Genomic DNA, 17983 nt, shown 5'->3' with positions numbered 1-17983 from the left:
GGCCACACACAGTAAGTTTTTGAGTCCACATTTGAACTTAAGCCATCCTATTTCAAGGCTTGGTATTCTATCCATGACACCATCTACCTGCCATATATATGTCAAAATTTTTTTTTTATCTGAAATCCTTTATCCACTACTTTTCTAGGATAATAATCTCATTTGCTATTGCTTCAAACATTGAGAGATAGGCAAAATGAATAGTTAAAGGCCACAAAATTGAGATTAGATTATAATTAGAATGTTCTAAACAAGTAGCAAAGGGCAGCTAGGTACTATAGTGACTAAGAGTGTCAGTCTGTGAGTCAGGAAGACGCATATACCGGTGTTCAGATCTTACCTCAGACACATAATAGCAGTGTGATCCTGAGCAAGTCATATAACCCTGTTTGTCTCAGTTTCCTCATCTATAAAAAAATCATCTGGAGAAGAAAATGGCAAACCACTTCAGTATTGTTCAAAGAAAACTCCAAATGGAGTAGGACACAACTGAAACAACTGAAGAAAAAAAAAAGTACCAGAAGTTAGATTGCCATTTAATTATATTTGATTAGGAAAGTGTGTTCACTCCCATCTAATTTATTTTAAAAGTTTATATGGGGGGGGGGGGCAGCTGGGTAGCTCAGTGGAGTGAGAGTCAGGCCTTGCCCCCCTTACCACTCTTCCACCTATGAGACAATACACCAAAATTAAGGGTTTAAAAAAAAAGTTTATATGGGAATAGTTATCAAATATTTCTATGTTAGCCAGCATGACTGATTTTAAAAAGGCACTAGATTAGGAATCAGATGACCTGGTTTAAAATCTGTCTTTGGCGTTCTGACCTGTGTGATCTTGGACAAATTACTCTGGGCATCAGATTCCCTCATCAGTAAAAATCAGTTTAAGAAAAAAAGTTGGTCTGCATGGTCTGCATGACTGCTTTAAATCTATAATCTCATGATTCTATAAAATATTTTGCTGTGATATATCATGAAAAAAATGTTTCTTCAGAAGAAGAAAAAAATTTTTAATGTGTAGCTAATTTTTAATACCAATTCCATTCGACAACAAAAAAAAAAGGCTTATTGCATTGGTATTTTTTACCAGAATTTAATAAATTCCACATTAGTGATAATAAGTTGAGGCCTTGAACGTGTGTCCTATTATGAATGAACAATTGGATATCATTAAATTGTCCCCTTTTCCTTTGTACATATATCTTCAGATGTGCTAATCCATTCAGTAGACACATTAATGAACATTGGTTGAAGTGTAATTTCGGAGGAAGTAAGGCTTGTTGACCTCAGCATGGAGTTTAATACCTTTAAATTAAATTAGATACATGACAGTGAGTATAAAGAAGTAGCCATGCCTCTGGCAAACTAGAATTATTGATGTCTTTCTTGTTCTTGATGTTAAACTTAGCTGGGGGGAAAAGGGTAAGGAATCATTTATGTCTATTTTAAAGACGCCAACTTTAGTTCTGATTTTTCATTTGAAATGTTATATAGTAATTTTGCAAAATGATTGTTTTTGACCCACGAAATAAGCATGGCTTGTAACTTCTCTAGATATTTTTTAAGTATAGCATTTTTTTTTTCCCTTAGGAAGAAAGACTTCAGTTTTTCAAAAGATCAAAACCTAGTAGCAGCAACTTTTCTACGTTTTTTGTCACAAATTGTCCAATGATAGTCAAGTTGGGTCATTCATATGTTTTTATACTTTAATATACAATGCCCATGGTCAGCCACCAGTCTAAGTCATTTCTCTCTACAAATTGTGTCTATCTTTATAATGGAAAAATACTTAAAAGTAATTTCTTTTTCACCATCTAAAAATCAGAAGTGATGTAAACACTGACAAAATATTTGTAGTATCCCCTTTCATTCCTTTTTTATTTTTAAATACATTTTTATTGATGGCTTTTTTTACATCATTATAGTTTTCCCCATTATTCCTCCTTCTTTCTCTCCCAGAGAGCCATCCTTTGTAACAAATATTATTTTTAAAGACAAAAAAGAAAAGAAAGAGGAAATATTAGTACAATTGAGCAATTCATTGGAAAACTCTTTTCCATTTCCTAAAACTGAAATCTAATCATGTTGTTCCCTACTGCTTATAGGATAAAATACAAACTCCCTCATCTGACATTTTAAAAATATTCACAATCTGGCTCCAACTTCTCATTCTATCTTTATTTCATATATTCTCCTTCACCAACCATATATTAACAATGTTAGACTTGTTGCAAAGTCTTTCACTTCACTGTTTAACTTATATCCACCCATAAAATTCTGTTTTGTTTTCTATTTATTTTTATATTTCTCGTAAGTTTCTTTAGGGGAGAGACTGACCTTTTCCAGTTTTGTAGTTCCAACACTTAGTATCATAGCAGATGCTTCTTGCCTCTTCTTGTTTCCCAGTTTCCTCTAGGCCACATCATTAAATCCAGCTTTATAGTAAAGTTAATCAACTCTTTCAAAATTTAGTTTTTGCTAAGTGATAAGAATGATATAGTTCACATACAATTTGACTCATGTACACAAATTTATATTTGCAGTTTGAGTCAGTTCCCTCTGAAATTCTATTAATGAAAAAAGTGTTGATTTTCTTTCAAATTTTGTAAAAGAATCTACATGAGTTTCTAGTTTATAAATAAGTCTGGTTAGTCCTATTCAGATTAGGTATTAATAACTGCTATAAATGTTTGGGAAAATAAAATTAGACTCCAAGGAAACCCCTAAGAAACTATAGCCTGACTATAACCTCTGGAAAGTAAACTAAAAAAAATGTCTAATTATAGAATTTCAAGGAACTACAAAGAGATATTAACAAGTTCTCCTTCGGTCATATATTGTTCAATGCCTTATTTGAGTTGTTAAAGCATTTTGCTAATAAAATTATGTTATACGTTCAGTCCTTAGAAACACCAAAAGGAAAATCATACGTGCAAATAAGTAACCAAAGCAACCTTATTCTAAAATATTCCTTTAAGCCCCAGTAAATTATATTAAAAATATGCTCTTAGTACAAGAATAAAGCTGAAAAATATAAATAGCTCTGCACATGTCTCAAACCACTAACAGTAGTAAATTGCTTATCAAGATCAATATCATCCTTTCCATATGAGAATATCACTTAAAAGTACTCAAATACGCAAATGGATGTGATCTCATCACTTTAGTATCTCCGTTTCAGCAATGCAGATCACAATCAATCCATGCTTGCCTACTCTATAAAGCTTTTTGTTCATTCTCTCCTAAAAGTTTGTGATAGAGATCCAACCTATGAAATAAAAATTATAAAAGTAGTATGTTTATGATGAAAAATGCTATCCACAGCCATAAAAGGAACTGTCAGTTTGCATGCAGATTGAAGCATAACATTTTTGTTTTATTTCCATCATAAGTTTTTTCTTGTATGTGAGATATGTCTTCTTTTACAACATGGGGAATATGTATTGCATGACAGCATTGTCATAACCTAGATCAGATTATTTACCATTTGGGGAAAGAAGGAGAGGAGAGAGGAAGAGGAGAAAGAATTTGAATCACAAAATTTGGGAAAACATTTATTGAAAATTGCTTCTACATGCAATTGAAAAAAATAAAAGAAATAGACCTTAAAAAAATAAAAAGGAAGAGATTGGAATATGCACCCTCTAAAATCTCTTTCATCCCTGAATTAATGTTCCTATAAATATGGTGCACCAGAGATTGCCCCATATCACACAGATAGCAAGCAGCTTAGGTCCTTTGACTTCAAACCAGGAATTTACCCCCTGGGTTTCTCATTCAATATAGGGGATTTGACTAATTTGCCCCTGAGATCCCTTCCAGTTCAGGATCTAAAGTTGTGTACAGCATCAGGATGAGATTTAGTGAAATGAATAATATTCCATTATATCATTCAAATGAGAAATAGGAGGCAGCCAAGTGACTGAGTGGATTGAAAACCAGGCCTAGAGACAGGAAGTCCTAGGTTCAAATCTGGCCTCAGACATTTCCTAGCTTTGTAACATTGGGCAAGTCCCTTACCCACCATTGTCTGGTCCTTATCATTCTTCTGCCTTGGAACCAATACACAATATTGATTCTAAGAGAGAAGATAAGGATTTTTAAAAATGAGAAATGAAAGATAAATATCACTAAAACCTGGAATTATATAAAAAAGAGTAAATAGCAAAACTGCTCAATAGTGGTTAAAAATAGAATAAATGAGTGGAACGGCCTGTTTAGGGAAGAATCAGAAACAATTGAATTTGATAAACCTGAAATTATAAATTAGTCAAAAAAGTAATTTCTAGAAAAACTGGAAAGAAGTTTGACATAAGTAACATTTAAACCAACTTCATTGACCCATATAAAACCAAATATCCAATATAAGGAAGTAACACATACCTAAAATTACTTTTCATAACTGTTACTAGGGTCCCCCCTAATATTCTTTTTTTTAACCCTTTTCTTTTGTCTTAGAATCAATACTAAGTATCTGTTCCAAGGTACAAGTTTGGTATGGGCTAGGCAACTGGAGTTAATTTTCTTGCCCACGGTCACAAAGTAGGAAGTGTCTTAAGTCCAAATTCTAACTCAGGACCTTCTGTCTCCAGGTCTGACTCTCTATCCACTCAGCCACCTAACTGCCTCTCCTTCTAAACATGGGATAGAGAAGATCACAAAAGATAAAAATATGTCATTTTGATTATGTGAAATCTCATGGGTAGATAGAGCACTAGACTTAGAAAACCTGGTTTAAAATCCTTTATCAGACACTTCATAGGTATATGATTCTGGTAAATCACTTATCATCTGTGCAACTCATCTTCCTCATCTGCAAAATAAGAGTACTGGATTCATTGGCCTCTTAATATTCCTTCCAGTTTTAAAATAAGGAAAATAGGATCCAATAAAATTTTTGGAAACAAACAGAATTAATTTAACTCAGGTAGGGAGAGAAATGTTGATGGAGGATGGGGTTGCATCAATCTCTAATAGGAGTGATATCTATACAGGAGATTACAACATAAGACCATAAAGCCATTTTCCAGTAGATAATAATCTTATGACATCAACAATTAACTCATCTAGCAAAGTACTACTGCCTAGTACATGTCATGTACTATGTTAGCTTCTGAGGATACAATGGAAAAAAAGAAGTAATCTCTTTAGACTTTGTAGTCTAATGAAGGAGACAGTAAATACATATAAAACTGCAAAGTTAATAAAAGTAAATATATAGAAAGTAATTTAAATACCAAGCAGTTAGGGAAACTAGATAACATAATAGATAGAATGCCAGGCCTGAAGTCAAGAAGACAGATCTTCCTCAGTTCAAATCTAGTCTCAGGCACATACTAGGTCACACTGTTGTGACCCTGGGCAAATCACTTAACCCTGTTTGCCCCAGTTTTCTCTTCTGCAAAATGATCTGGAGAAGGAAATGACAAACTCCAGTATCTTTGCCAAGAAAAACCCAAATGGGGACATGAAGAGTTGGATACAATTGACATGACTGAACAACAACAAAATTTGGATAAGAAAGCACTAGCCGGCAGGGGGAGGGGAGCATAAGAAAGGGTTTCATATGGAAGATGATGCTTCTACTGAATATTACCGAAAGAAGGGAACATAGACTAAATTTTAATATGAGTAAAAACAAAAGAAGAAACCTTTCCCAGGAAAAATTGCAAATTTTACAGTCATACATATGATGTAGATTGTTCTATGTCATAAATAATAATTACAAATAAAATAGATGCAGGATTCCAAAAAATTAATAAAGATGACAAAAGATAGAGGTTGTCAATGTTGGAGGGTAAAAGATAGAAACACTAATATATAGTTGTTGGAGCCATGAATTGATCCAGCCATTTGGGACCATGCTAAGAACTTAAAATTATTCATTTTGATATAGAGACCCATTCCTAGGAGATTAGTTCGATAATAAAAGAAACACATTATGTAATATCAAAAAGTCATAAACAGAGTAGATAGATATCCATTGATTGGGGAAATGGCTAAATGTTGTGATACATTAATATAATAGAATATAAAGAATATAGAATGTATAGAATAGAAATGATAAATATGTGTTTTGTATTTTTAGACTAATGTAATTGTGTTTAATCTATTTAATAGCTACAATGACAAGTCCAGAGTGAAATATTTAATTTAATCTTAGGGGGAAAAATCTAGTAAAGGAACTACCCAAGAAAAAGATTACTGGTCTTGATAGATTCACAGGAGAATTCTATCAAGCTTTCAGAAAACAGTCACTACCTGTACTATCAAAAATTGAAATAAAATCAATTTTATTTTTGTGATGTTATTTGGTGTTCACTATATCCAGGGTATAACAGTTCTTTTTACAAAGAAATTGTTCATGACATAAAAACCTAACATTCAGTTAACACGCATATATTGATCATCTACTAAGTGTCAGGCACTGTGCTAAACTCTGGAAATACAAAAAAGGCAAAAAATCAGCCATGCTTTCAAGGAACTCATAGTCTAACGGGGAGGACAACATGCAAACAACTGTACAGACAAGATGCATATAGGATATATTGGAGACAATGAAACAGAGCAATTGATGGAGACTGGGAATGACTTCTTTCAGAATATGGCATTTTAACTGAGATTTAAAGGAAACCATGAGACAGAGAGGAGAGCATTCCAGGAATAGGGTAGGAATAGAGGACAGTCAATGAAAATGACTAGAGTTGGTATGTGAAATGTCATGTACAACAAAAAAGCCAGAATTACTAGATCACAAAGTATTATGGAAGGGAGACAAGTGCAAGAAGTCCAGAAAGGCAGGAAGAGAGTAGGTTATGAAGGGCTTTAAAAGCCAAATGAACAGAATAGGTAGGTGGCTCAGTGAATAAGAGAGCCAGGCCTGAAGATGGGAGCTACTGGATTCAAATGTGGCCTCAGACATTCACTAGCTGTGTGACTCTTGGCAAGTCACATAACCCTAATTGCCTAGATTCTACCATTCTTCTACCTTAGAACTGATATTTAGTAAGGTATGGGTTGTTGTTGTTGTTGTTTTTCATTCAAATGAAAGATTCTGTAGTTAATCTTAGAAGCTATAAGAGAGCCACTAGAGTTTATTGAAGAGGAGCCAGATATGGTCAGATCCAATTTGACAGGAGAACAAGTTGGAATAAAGAAAGACTTTAAGCAGGGAGACTAACTAGTAGGTTATTGCAGTATTCCAGGCATGGTTAATGTCATCCAGCTCTGGGGTAGTGCAGTGTCAGAGGAGAGAGGGGGACAACAAGAGATATTATAAAGTTAGGCATCTAATTCTATAGGGGCAGTGAGAGTAAAGAGTTGAGGATGATACATAGGCTGTAAGCCTAGATGATTGAGAAGAGGGAAGGGTTTATGGAGGGAATGGGAAGAGGGAAGAAAGAGGAGCATGTTAAGTTTAAGTTCAAGATGTCTAATTAGCAGTTAGAGATATGAGTCTAGAAGTTGGGAGAGAGTTTAATGAGAAGCATCTGCATAGAGATGATAATTGAAACCATAGGAACTGAAGAGATTATCAGATAATGTAGTATAAAAGAAGAGAAGGCATAGGACAGAGCTTCGGTGAGTATCCCAACTGTTAGTGGGCATGACCTTGATGGAGATCCAGCAGAGGAGACAGAGAAGACAACATGCATACAAACACGTAAGCTGTTAGGTTTAGGAAGAGAACCAGGAAATGAGTGTCACAAAAACATAGGAAGTAGAGTATCAAGAAGAGGGTGAACAACAGTGTCAAAAGCTATAGAGAAGACAAAAAGAATGAGGATTAAGAAAAGGCCATTTAGGGGGCAGCTGGATAGCTCAGAGGATTGAGAGCCAGGCCTAGAGATGGGAGGTCCTAGGTTCAAATCTGGCCTCAAACACTTCCCAGCTGTGTGACCCTGGGCAAGTCACTTGACCCCCATCGCCTACCCTTACCATTCTTCTGCCTTGGAGCCAATACACAATATTGACTCCAAGACAGAAGGTAAGGGTTTAAAAAAAAAAAGAAAGAAAGAAAAGGCCATTTGATTTAGCCATTAAGAAAACAGTCACTGGAGAGAATATTTCTGTTGAATAATTAAGTCAGAAGCCAAATTGTACAACATTATGAAGGGAATAAGAAATTCAAGAAGTGTAGGCATTGGTTATAGACGATTTTCTCAAGGAGTTTAGCCACAAAAGGTACAAGAGATAGGGATTGAGGAATCAAATGAATTTTTTAAGTTGCCATGTTTATAGGCAATAAGAAGCAACAAGTTGACATAGTAGCAATAATGAGAGACAGTAAAGATGATAATAGATCAGTTGGCTAGAGAAGACAATGGAATATGGAATATTTTGTGCATGGAGAGTTTGCCTTGGTAAAAAGAACTACTTCATGTGAGATGGGATTAATGAAAGATAGTGGCAGATGCCATCTAAGTGATTCCAGATGAGAAAAGAGATCTCTGCAAATGGCCTCAAATTTTTTCAGTGTAGCAAAGTTCTCAGTTTGAGAGCGGAGTCGACAGGGATGTAGGAAATTTTTGAAAAGATGAAAACATTTAGAAAAGTTTCTGTGGTGAATCAGGGAAATCATCCTGCAAATGTGCCACCAGAAAATAAGTAAATATTCCAGGAAACTCCTTAAAAACTAGAGTCTGAGTAAAACTAAACTACTGGCCACTATCTATTTTTCTCATAGATGACAAATTATTTTGTATATGTTTTGTATTGGCTTGTCCATATATATATATATATTGTTTAACCTAGTTAAACACCCTTAATAACTATAGAAATTATTTGGGTTCTGTCTTTTTATCCCTGATGTTCTAGCAACAAATTCTGAGGTCATTGATACCTGGCAAAATTAAAAACTATTATCAGCATATAATTCAGGAATCACTATGTACCAGCATAGTTTCATTAATAATTTGCTGTTTAATTCACTAATTAACACTTTTAGGAAGCAAGCAAGGCAGAATAGATAGTACCCAAGGTAACCCCTAAAAGAAGAGAAAAAGTATCAAAAATAGAGGGATATTGTGATCCTGCTAATGAGTGCCATCACCCCCATAAAACCTTTCTCTTTCCCTTAACCCTCTTTCCACAATATTCTTTCTATTTTAATTAGTTTATAGATTGTATTCTATTGCATTGCATTATATCGCATCTTAACCACCCAATACAATGTAAGTTACACTTGGATAGGCTTGTTTTGTTTTTATTTCTTACCATTTTTTTCATAATGCCTTTAATGTAGAAGCTTAACAAATGTAGCATCGAATGCTTAAGGTCATAACAATAAAGAAAAAAGTTAAAAGGGGGAGGGGCAGAAACAATGTATGAAGATAGGCAAGCTCCATTTCTTTTTCTGGTTGATTGTTAGGCTAATAAAGCAATTCTTGAGAGTGTTACCTTGAGAACTTATCATTTGGATTCCAGAATCAAGATTCAGAATTATCTCAGCAGGTTGTAGCTATTTGATCAAACTAAATGAAGTTAAATAGGAAGAAATATGAAGCCCACTTAAAAAAAATATCACTATAAAAGTAGACATGGGATAGCAATAATTTTCTTGAAAAAGATCTATAGTTTATAATAGACTTGTAGTTGATAATAGATTTATCATATGAGTCAATATTATAGCATTTGCCTAAGAAGTTTAGTTGTAGGTTTTGACAGTATCTCTTGTATTCATCCTCCTTTCAGTACTCATACTATAACGAAATTCAGGTCCTCATCACCCAACCTGTATTTTTTAGTCTTTTAATTGTTTTCTCCTTCCCATCCATTCTCCATATGCCTTTTAAATTGATGTTCCTAAAGTAAAAGCCTAGTCTCCTCTGCTCAAGAACCTTCAGTGATTTGTCTATTGCTTCTAGTATTACAATCTAGTTCCACCCTGTCTTTCCTGGATGATGATAATGTATTACTCCTTCCCTCACTCTCCATACGCCAGCCAAACCAGCTTACTCACTCTTCCTCATACTCAACTTTACACCTACAAAGAGGCCTTTCCTTATTTCCCCATGTTTGTCCCATCCACCACAGAATGACTTTGTATACAAATTATTTCCTTTTTATTTTGCATATGAGTGGCTTTGTGCATTTGGAAAATTCATTCTGCTGAGCAAAGATGGATAAAATCACACTGTCTTTCTCACTTATCTACCAAGTGATATATGTTACACACCTCAATTGGTCCTTCACTGCTACTACACACACTACAATAGCATTTCTATTGTACTTTCCTCATCATCTCACTATCCCGCTCTCCACAACAGCTCTTCCAAACCTTTTCATTTCTCCTCAAAGTTCCTTTAGCTCTCTCCCTCCTCCCATCCTCTCAGCTGAGACTTTTGCTTCATATTTTATAGAAAAAATGAAACCATTTGCCACAAGTTCCCTGTTCCCCCTTCTTCCTCATCTCACGTGACTCATATGCTGCTTTGATAAAATGGCCTACTTTTAAGGCTAACCCCACTATCTACTCAATCCATTCCGTTCCCTCTCTTCCAACAGATTGCCTGCTCTGTTATTCATACCCTATAACTTATTTTCACTCTCCCTGTCTACTGACTTTTTTCTCACTACCAATAAACATACTTGTGTCTCCATCTTGAAAAAACTTTCACATGATGTGGTTTTCTTGAAAAAATCTTTGCTTCATACCTACCCTTTGTCCTTTATCCCTTCTGTCTTTTGTAGCTAAACTCAGTGAAAAGGCTGTCTCCAATTGGCATCTCCACTTTTTGGCCTCTCACTCTCTTCTTGACCCTTTACAATATGGTTTTGAACCTTTTCATTCCACTGAAACTAATCTCTACAAAACTATCAGTGACCTCTTAATTGACAAATCCAATGGCCTGTTCTCAATCCTCATTCTCCTCAAACTTTCTGCATTCTTTAACACTGTTTATCACCCTCTTCTCCTTGATTACTCTCTGCTCTAGGTTTTTAGGACACTCCCAGTTTTTCTACTTATCTGATCACTTCTTTTCAATCTTCTTTTACTAGATCTTTATCTGGATCATGTTCTCTAACTATAGGTGTCCCTTAGGGTTCTCTCCTGGGCCCTCTTCTCTTCTCTGTTCTATTTCACTTAATGGTGTCATCATGGATTTAATCACTATCTATCCTGAGGATTCTCAAACCTATGCTGTCCTAGGCTTTCTACTGACCTCCAATCTCATATCTCCATCTGCCTTTCAGACAACCTCAAACTAGATGGCTAGTAGATGATATCTTAAATTCAACTTGTCTAAAACAAAAATTATCTTGTCCCCTAAACTCTCCCCATATACATTACATTAGTGTATAGGGCAACACCATGGTTCAAAACTTAGGTGTCATCCTCTAACTCTTCATTGTCTTTTGCCCCCATATCCATTCCATTGCCAAGGCCTGTCAGTTTCATCTTTGTAACACGTTCTTAAATATGTTCTCTTCTCTCCACTGTCACTATCACCACTCTGACACAGTCCTTTATCATCTAATACTTGTCCTATTGCAATAGCTTGCTGGTGAGTTAGACTGCCTCAAGTCTCTTCCTCATTCCAATCCTTCCTTCATTTAGCCACTTTATATTCCCAAAGCACTAGTCTTACCATATCACATATGTTCCCCCTCTCCCAGCCCCACCTTCTACACAGTAAACTTTAGTGACTCCCTGTTACCTTCAGGATCAAATGCAAAACCTTCTGTTTAACCTTCAAAGCCCTTAATAACTTAACCTCCTCTTACCTTTCCAGTCCCCTTATACATAATCCCCTACCATGTGCTCTTTGATCCTGTGACCCTGGCCTCCTGACTGTTCCTTGTTGCTCTGGGCATTTTCTCAGGCTGTTTCTCATTCCTGGAACGTTGTCCCTTCTCAAGTCTGTCAACTGACTTCTCTGACTTCTTTTAAGACCCAACAAAAATCCTATCTTTTTCAGTAAAATTTCTCTAACCCCTCTTAATTCTAATGTCTGCTCTCTATTTCCTTTTTAGCTTTTATATAACTTGTTTGTACATATTTGTTTACTATTTGTCTCTCCTATGAGCTCCCTGCGTGCAAGGATTGTCTTGATTCTTTTTGTGCCCCCAAAACTTAACACAGTCCTTGACATATAGGGGAGACTAGGGTGGTAGTAAGTTTTGAAATTGAGATGCAGCATTGTGTTAGATAAGTTCTTAAAGTAGAAACAAGGAAGACCTGAATTCTAATCTCATCTCACTAGCTGTCTGGCCCCTAGGAAAGATACCTAACCTGTCTGCCTGCGTTTCTTTATCTGTAAAATGAGGGGGTTGAACCAAATGAATCTTCAGATTCTGTCTCCAGGATCTTATGAATGGATTCATAAACTGGAAAAGCAAAAACTTGAAGAGTTGTAGCAACTTTTCAGATACTAGAAGTCTTCTATTGGAAGAGGAATTAGACTTAGTGTGGTTGTTCCAAAGGACAGAGAAGGAGCCTGTAAATTTTAAGTTATAGAAGATAATTTTTGACTCAGAATAGGTAACTTATGTAATAATTATAGCTGTTTAAAAATATAATGATTTCCTTGGAGTTCATCATTGGAACTGTAAGTCCCATACTAAAACTCATGTCCTGTCATGTGTTCATATCTAAATATGTTGTTTTTTAAATGAAGTCAGTTGTTTGATTAAGTAATGCATTCTCCTACCTAAACTGCATTTGACATTGTAAGAAAGAAAATTTCACTTTTACAACATCAAAAAGTGAATCATGGAAATTAGTTTTCAAATTTAACTGAACAAATTTCACTTTCTGGAAACCGTGGGAAATCCTTAAGATGTTATAAAAGTACATTTACTAAGCTGTATTTGAACCATGAACTTTTATGCCCGGATATAATTGTTCTTTCTTTGCTGGCTACTTAATCACCTAAATATTCCCACAATATCTCAATGACCGGATAATTTAAGCCAAATTTACATGGAAATCTAGACCTTATTTTACTATGCATGTTCTGAATATTTTAGTGAGAAAAACAATAGTAACTTCATATGTGTTTTGAGCTTTTTATTATCTATATCAAATGTTCAGAAGTCTTATGATAAACATTTTAAAATTCTGTCTTCTAGAGATGGCAATTTCCAGTTAATACATGAGAATGTCTTAAACTAATACATACCAGATCTTAAAGGTCAAAGCATATAACATATGATTTGCAATGATTTAACATTTTAGAATTTTCTCTTTGCCCTTAATTGTAAAAAAAAAAATATATCATTAGAGTAATTTCATGCTTGAAGAACTGATAATTAAATATATCTCTATCTACTCAGTGTTTTGGTGGGGAACTATTAATGTTTATTGACAGTGTATAAATAAAAATGAAAGACAAAATCTTTTCTTAAAAATAAATATATAAAAATTTGTCGTGCAGAAATTTATTAAAATGTATGAAAGTACTTTCTATATTTTTGCTAGGTGTATTGCTCATTGGCCTATCTTCTTTCATAACTCCTGTACAATATTTATTCTTTTCAGTAAAACCTTAGTAATAGAATTATTCTTTAGTAGTAGACAAGACAGCTCAAGATAAACTTTGGTGAAAAGAAGAGTAGAATGTTTTTTCCTTGTTCTTTAGATAAGTGGATACTAGAAACTAGAGATTATTTTGGCAAGAGTTCAAGGGTTAATGCAGCAGATAAATAAAAGGAATTTTCTGTAAATTGAGACCTGCATTATTTCAGTTGTCTTGTCTTTCCAAACCTAACTAGTTTAATTTTTTAAAGTAAATACTTAAATTCTTCCTGACAGTGTGCTCAGCTTTTACTATCGTTTATTACTACAATTATACATGGTATCACTTAAAACAATCTGCCATTTAGAAATCTCAGTATAGCCTGAAGCTTAATATTCAGTCTGGCTGGTATTGTAACATGTACAGCATATGACATTAATGTATCAAAATTAGATTGGATCATCCCTCCTGGTTATATTTATTTCACATTTCTTTTGTATTCAGTTAACATAAGCCTATTACAAAAACTGACACATGGTGATGGCTGTATAGGAAGGATATTTTAAACTATTTTGATTGAAAAATGAAATTTAGGAGAACATGACTTTAAGAATTGTGTGATCTTTCTCACTTTCAAAAAAAGTTTACAAAGATACCTAAGCCCCATATTTATACTATTATATACATATTTCATACATTCATACTAACTTCCTTCACCAAAATAAATAATATATTTTAAATTTTCAGTCTTAACATATTTTAACAAGTTTAGAATAATAAAATTTTATGCTTTCCAAAAAGAACTGTCTAGATTATTTAAGCCTTAATAGTATATCCTCCTTTAGAAAATTCACTATATTTTTTTAAATTATAGAACCTCTCTTATAAATTTAGCTTTAAAGCATGCTTCAAAGAATCTAGGTGGGCTCCTGCTTATTAGGGATGATAAATTTTTAAGTTAAGAAATTTACTTTTAAATCTCAAATAATCACATTTCTGTGATTAATATTTCACACATTGGGTGAAAATTTGGTGATATATTTTTTTTCATTTAGAGGTAAATTATTAGGTGAATATTTGGTGATACATTTTTTTCATTTAGAGGTAGAATAGAATAGAATACTTCATTTAGAGAATGAAAGAGTAGGCAAAGTCTTCAATTAACTGGTCTGTGTTGTTTACTTGTTTAAAGCTTGTAAAAAGTTAGTTTTACTTTTTGAAATAGGCAAATGATACAAGTTTTTATAATTTCATGGTTTGGAATTTTTCTTTTATGATTTAACCCATAATTTCGTTTGTATGAGGAGGCTCTTGATGAAAAAACTCCTACTAATACAGACTAGCACCTGATCTTTGATTTATAATCTTAGAGACTCATTTGGCTAACTAAAAAACTCATTCTCAGTCACATTCCTCTAAAGAACTAAGTCCACTCTCCTCTTAGTCATTTTTCAACCTTTTTGTTTTGACTTTCAACATCATTGCCAGACTGAAATTGCTTTCTAAATGAGACTTTTTTCAATTGTCATCCTTCTTGAAGACCTATACATTGCATTTTATACTTTAATTCTTAAATTACTAATTTATACCAAGCCAAAAATTTACCTCCCCATACCTTGTACTCACTAATTCCTCTTGAGCAAACCAAATCTAATCCTTCTTGTAGATGTCAATTCTTCAAGTACTGAACTGAAACTGTTAGTGAAAATCTTCACTTTTCTACTTTGTATTTATTTGTACTTATTCTCTTTATGTATATATTCTGATTCTACTTATATCTGTCTTTTCCTTCCCCTATTACAATCTATTACAGGTAGGGATGGTTGTCTTTTCAATATCAAGGGCCTTTGAATAGTGTTCAACCTTTAGTAGATATTTAAATACTTCATCCTTGATGATGGAAAAAGTGAAAAACTCAATTAAAATCTCACCTCACTTACCAGCTAAGGGTCCCTGGGAAAAGCATTTTATTTCACTATTCCTCACTTTCCTTATCTATAAAATGAAAAAGTTAAACTTGATAGCATCTAAGGTCCCTTGTGGTTCTGTATGTTCATAAACCTTTCCGTGATCCTTTCATTTGCCAGTGCCTTCCCTCTGTTGTCCTAAGCTGGTAATAGCATACAGTAGAATACATAGTGATGGGTGTAACGTGACCCTGTGGACCATGCTTTCCTGGGAGTTTTCTTGGCAAGAATATAGGATTGGTTTTCCATTTTCTTCTCCAGTGGATTAAGGCAAATAGAGGTTCTGACTTGCCCATAATCATACAACTAGTGTCTGAGGCCAGATTTGAACTCATGTTTTTCTGACTCCAGGCCCAGTGCTCTATCCACTAATCTTAACTGCCCGCAAAAGTGGCCATACTTATATCCTAATGCTATCATGGGTGTGGAATAGAGTGGAAGACAGCAATAAGAAAGAGGGAGGGACATGACTGAATCAATAAGACCACCAAGTCTACAAGTGGCTACTGAGAGGCAAAAACCAGGCTTCCCACCTGAACCCCCCTGATATTTCTTTGACCATTACAGAACCACAAATAGGAAAGGATGGAATAGTTGAATAGGAGACAGTACATCTCATATAAATTTAAAGAGTCTTTGGTAGAAGGGTCTGATCCAATCAAAGAAGCAGGCTGCCTCACTGTAACACTTAAGTCAATGGTATAAAGGTCTAAATAAAGGTTTAACAATTATTAGCAAAAATGTAGGAAAAAATTATAAGATCCTGAAATAATTAAGCTTATAATTAATTTGTTTAAATCAGAACTGATAAGTCTTTCTTAGGGAGAGTATTCAAAATGGAAATGAAATTCAAATCATCCATTTTTGAAACATAACTAAAAGAGAATGTTTTAATTATCTGTGAATTTCCATGATTTCCTATTTTCTTCATTGTAGATCCCATTGTTTCAAATGTTTTATTGGTGTTCACATCAAACATCATAAAATCTTATTTTAGATTTTCTTAATCTCTTTACTTAAGACAATTTGATATCTGCATAATGTGTAGTGATTGGTATCTATAGCAGTGGGGCTATATGTATTTACATAATTTATGCAATGTTTTTCTAATGTTATTTTCTTTTTTTTTCTAGTTGCGACACTTAGGAAATGATGAAGTGCACATTGTTTGGTCAGAGCATACTAGAGACTATAGAAGAGGAATTATTCCTACAGAATTTGGTGATGTCCTTATTGTAATATATCCAATGAAAAACCACATGTTCAGCATACAGATCATGAAAAAACCTGAGGTGTGTGGACTGCATTTTCTTTAACTTTTAAATCAGATATTTATTAAGTTACTCACAATTTTGCTTTTTAAAAAAAAGTTTATGTACCAAAGAGTTCATGTGTCCTTAGCCCAGTCCAAGTTGGAATAAGTAACAGTTTGGACAAGTAAAGCCACAGCAAAGACATTAGCAAGAAATGATTAAAGCCATCCGATTAAATTTAAAGAATTGGTGGTTAGTGGAAAAGTGAATATTAAGAAGGTAATATGAAAATGCAGTTGTCTTTAAATTCACAGGAAGAGTTCCTTTCTTTGTTTCAGTGGCACAAATCTGAGAATGGAAAATGTCATTCTTGGGTACAGCTAGATTGTTCAATAGATTGAGAGCCAGGCCTAGAGATGGGATTTCCTGGGTTCTGATCTGGCCTCAGACATTTCCCAGATGTGTGACCCTGAGCAAGTCATTTAACTCCCATTGCCTAGCCATTACCACTCTTCTACCTTGGAACCAATACACAGTATTGATTCTAAGAAGGGAAGAAAGGAAGAAAGGAAGGAAGAGAGGGAGGGAGGGAGAAAGGGAGGGAGGAAGAGAAGGAAAGAAGGGGAGGAGGGAGGGAGGAAAAAGATTGTTCTTGATACAATATCCACACCACACTTTTACTCTGTCCCTCTTTGCCCTGTCCCTTCCAAATTCTCTTTCTCCTTTCCCACTGAAGAATCTTTGTACTTTTTTCCCCTTTATGGCTTTAAAGATTACAATTAAAATGAAAAGAGCACTAGACTTGTCAGAAGACCTGGATTAAAATCCTTGGTCTATGATTATTTTAAATCGCATTACTTAATCTCTAAACCTAAATGAGATGATACTTGTGCTACCTGTCTCATAAGGTGATCATATAATGATAGATTTAGAACTCATCCTTAGGAGTCATCTTATCATAACCTCTCATTCTACAGATAATTAAACTAAGGGCTCAGGATATCAAGTGATTTTCAAAGGTCGTGTCAAGTAATAAGTAGCAGAGCTGAGATTAGAATATAAGTCTTTTGGTTCCACACATCCAAAGCTCTTTCCAGTGTACCACCCTGCCTTTACCAATGTTTAAATACCAGTGAAATACTGTTTATTAAAATTCTGTAGAATCACAAAGAACTATGTAAATGTAACTTTTATTGTTATTTAACCATCATAGAGTTTATATTTGTTGAATGCTTGTGTCCCTAACCACTGAATAATAAGAAAGTCATGATTTTTACTTAATTCATATGATTTCAAAGATTTTT

General features: G+C 34.3%; 1 protein-coding gene across 5 annotated transcripts in view; it reads left to right on the top strand.

Moving 5' to 3' along the window:
* RALGAPA1 (Ral GTPase activating protein catalytic subunit alpha 1) overlaps positions 1-17983 on the top strand; it is a 314150-nt gene that overhangs the window by 242617 nt on the left and 53550 nt on the right. For all 5 annotated transcript variants that reach the window (XM_044664768.1, XM_044664769.1, XM_044664766.1 and 2 more), the window contains one exon: positions 16560-16718. In XM_044664768.1, coding sequence (XP_044520703.1) covers positions 16560-16718 — 159 coding nt within the window. The remainder of the gene's footprint in view (positions 1-16559; positions 16719-17983) is intronic.

The sequence above is a fragment of the Gracilinanus agilis genome, chromosome 2, assembly GCF_016433145.1.
Source record: "Gracilinanus agilis isolate LMUSP501 chromosome 2, AgileGrace, whole genome shotgun sequence".
NCBI classification, from domain to species: domain Eukaryota; kingdom Metazoa; phylum Chordata; class Mammalia; order Didelphimorphia; family Didelphidae; genus Gracilinanus; species Gracilinanus agilis.
The sequence above is the reverse complement of the archived record's forward strand: the minus strand, read 5'-3'. Positions and strand labels throughout refer to the sequence as shown.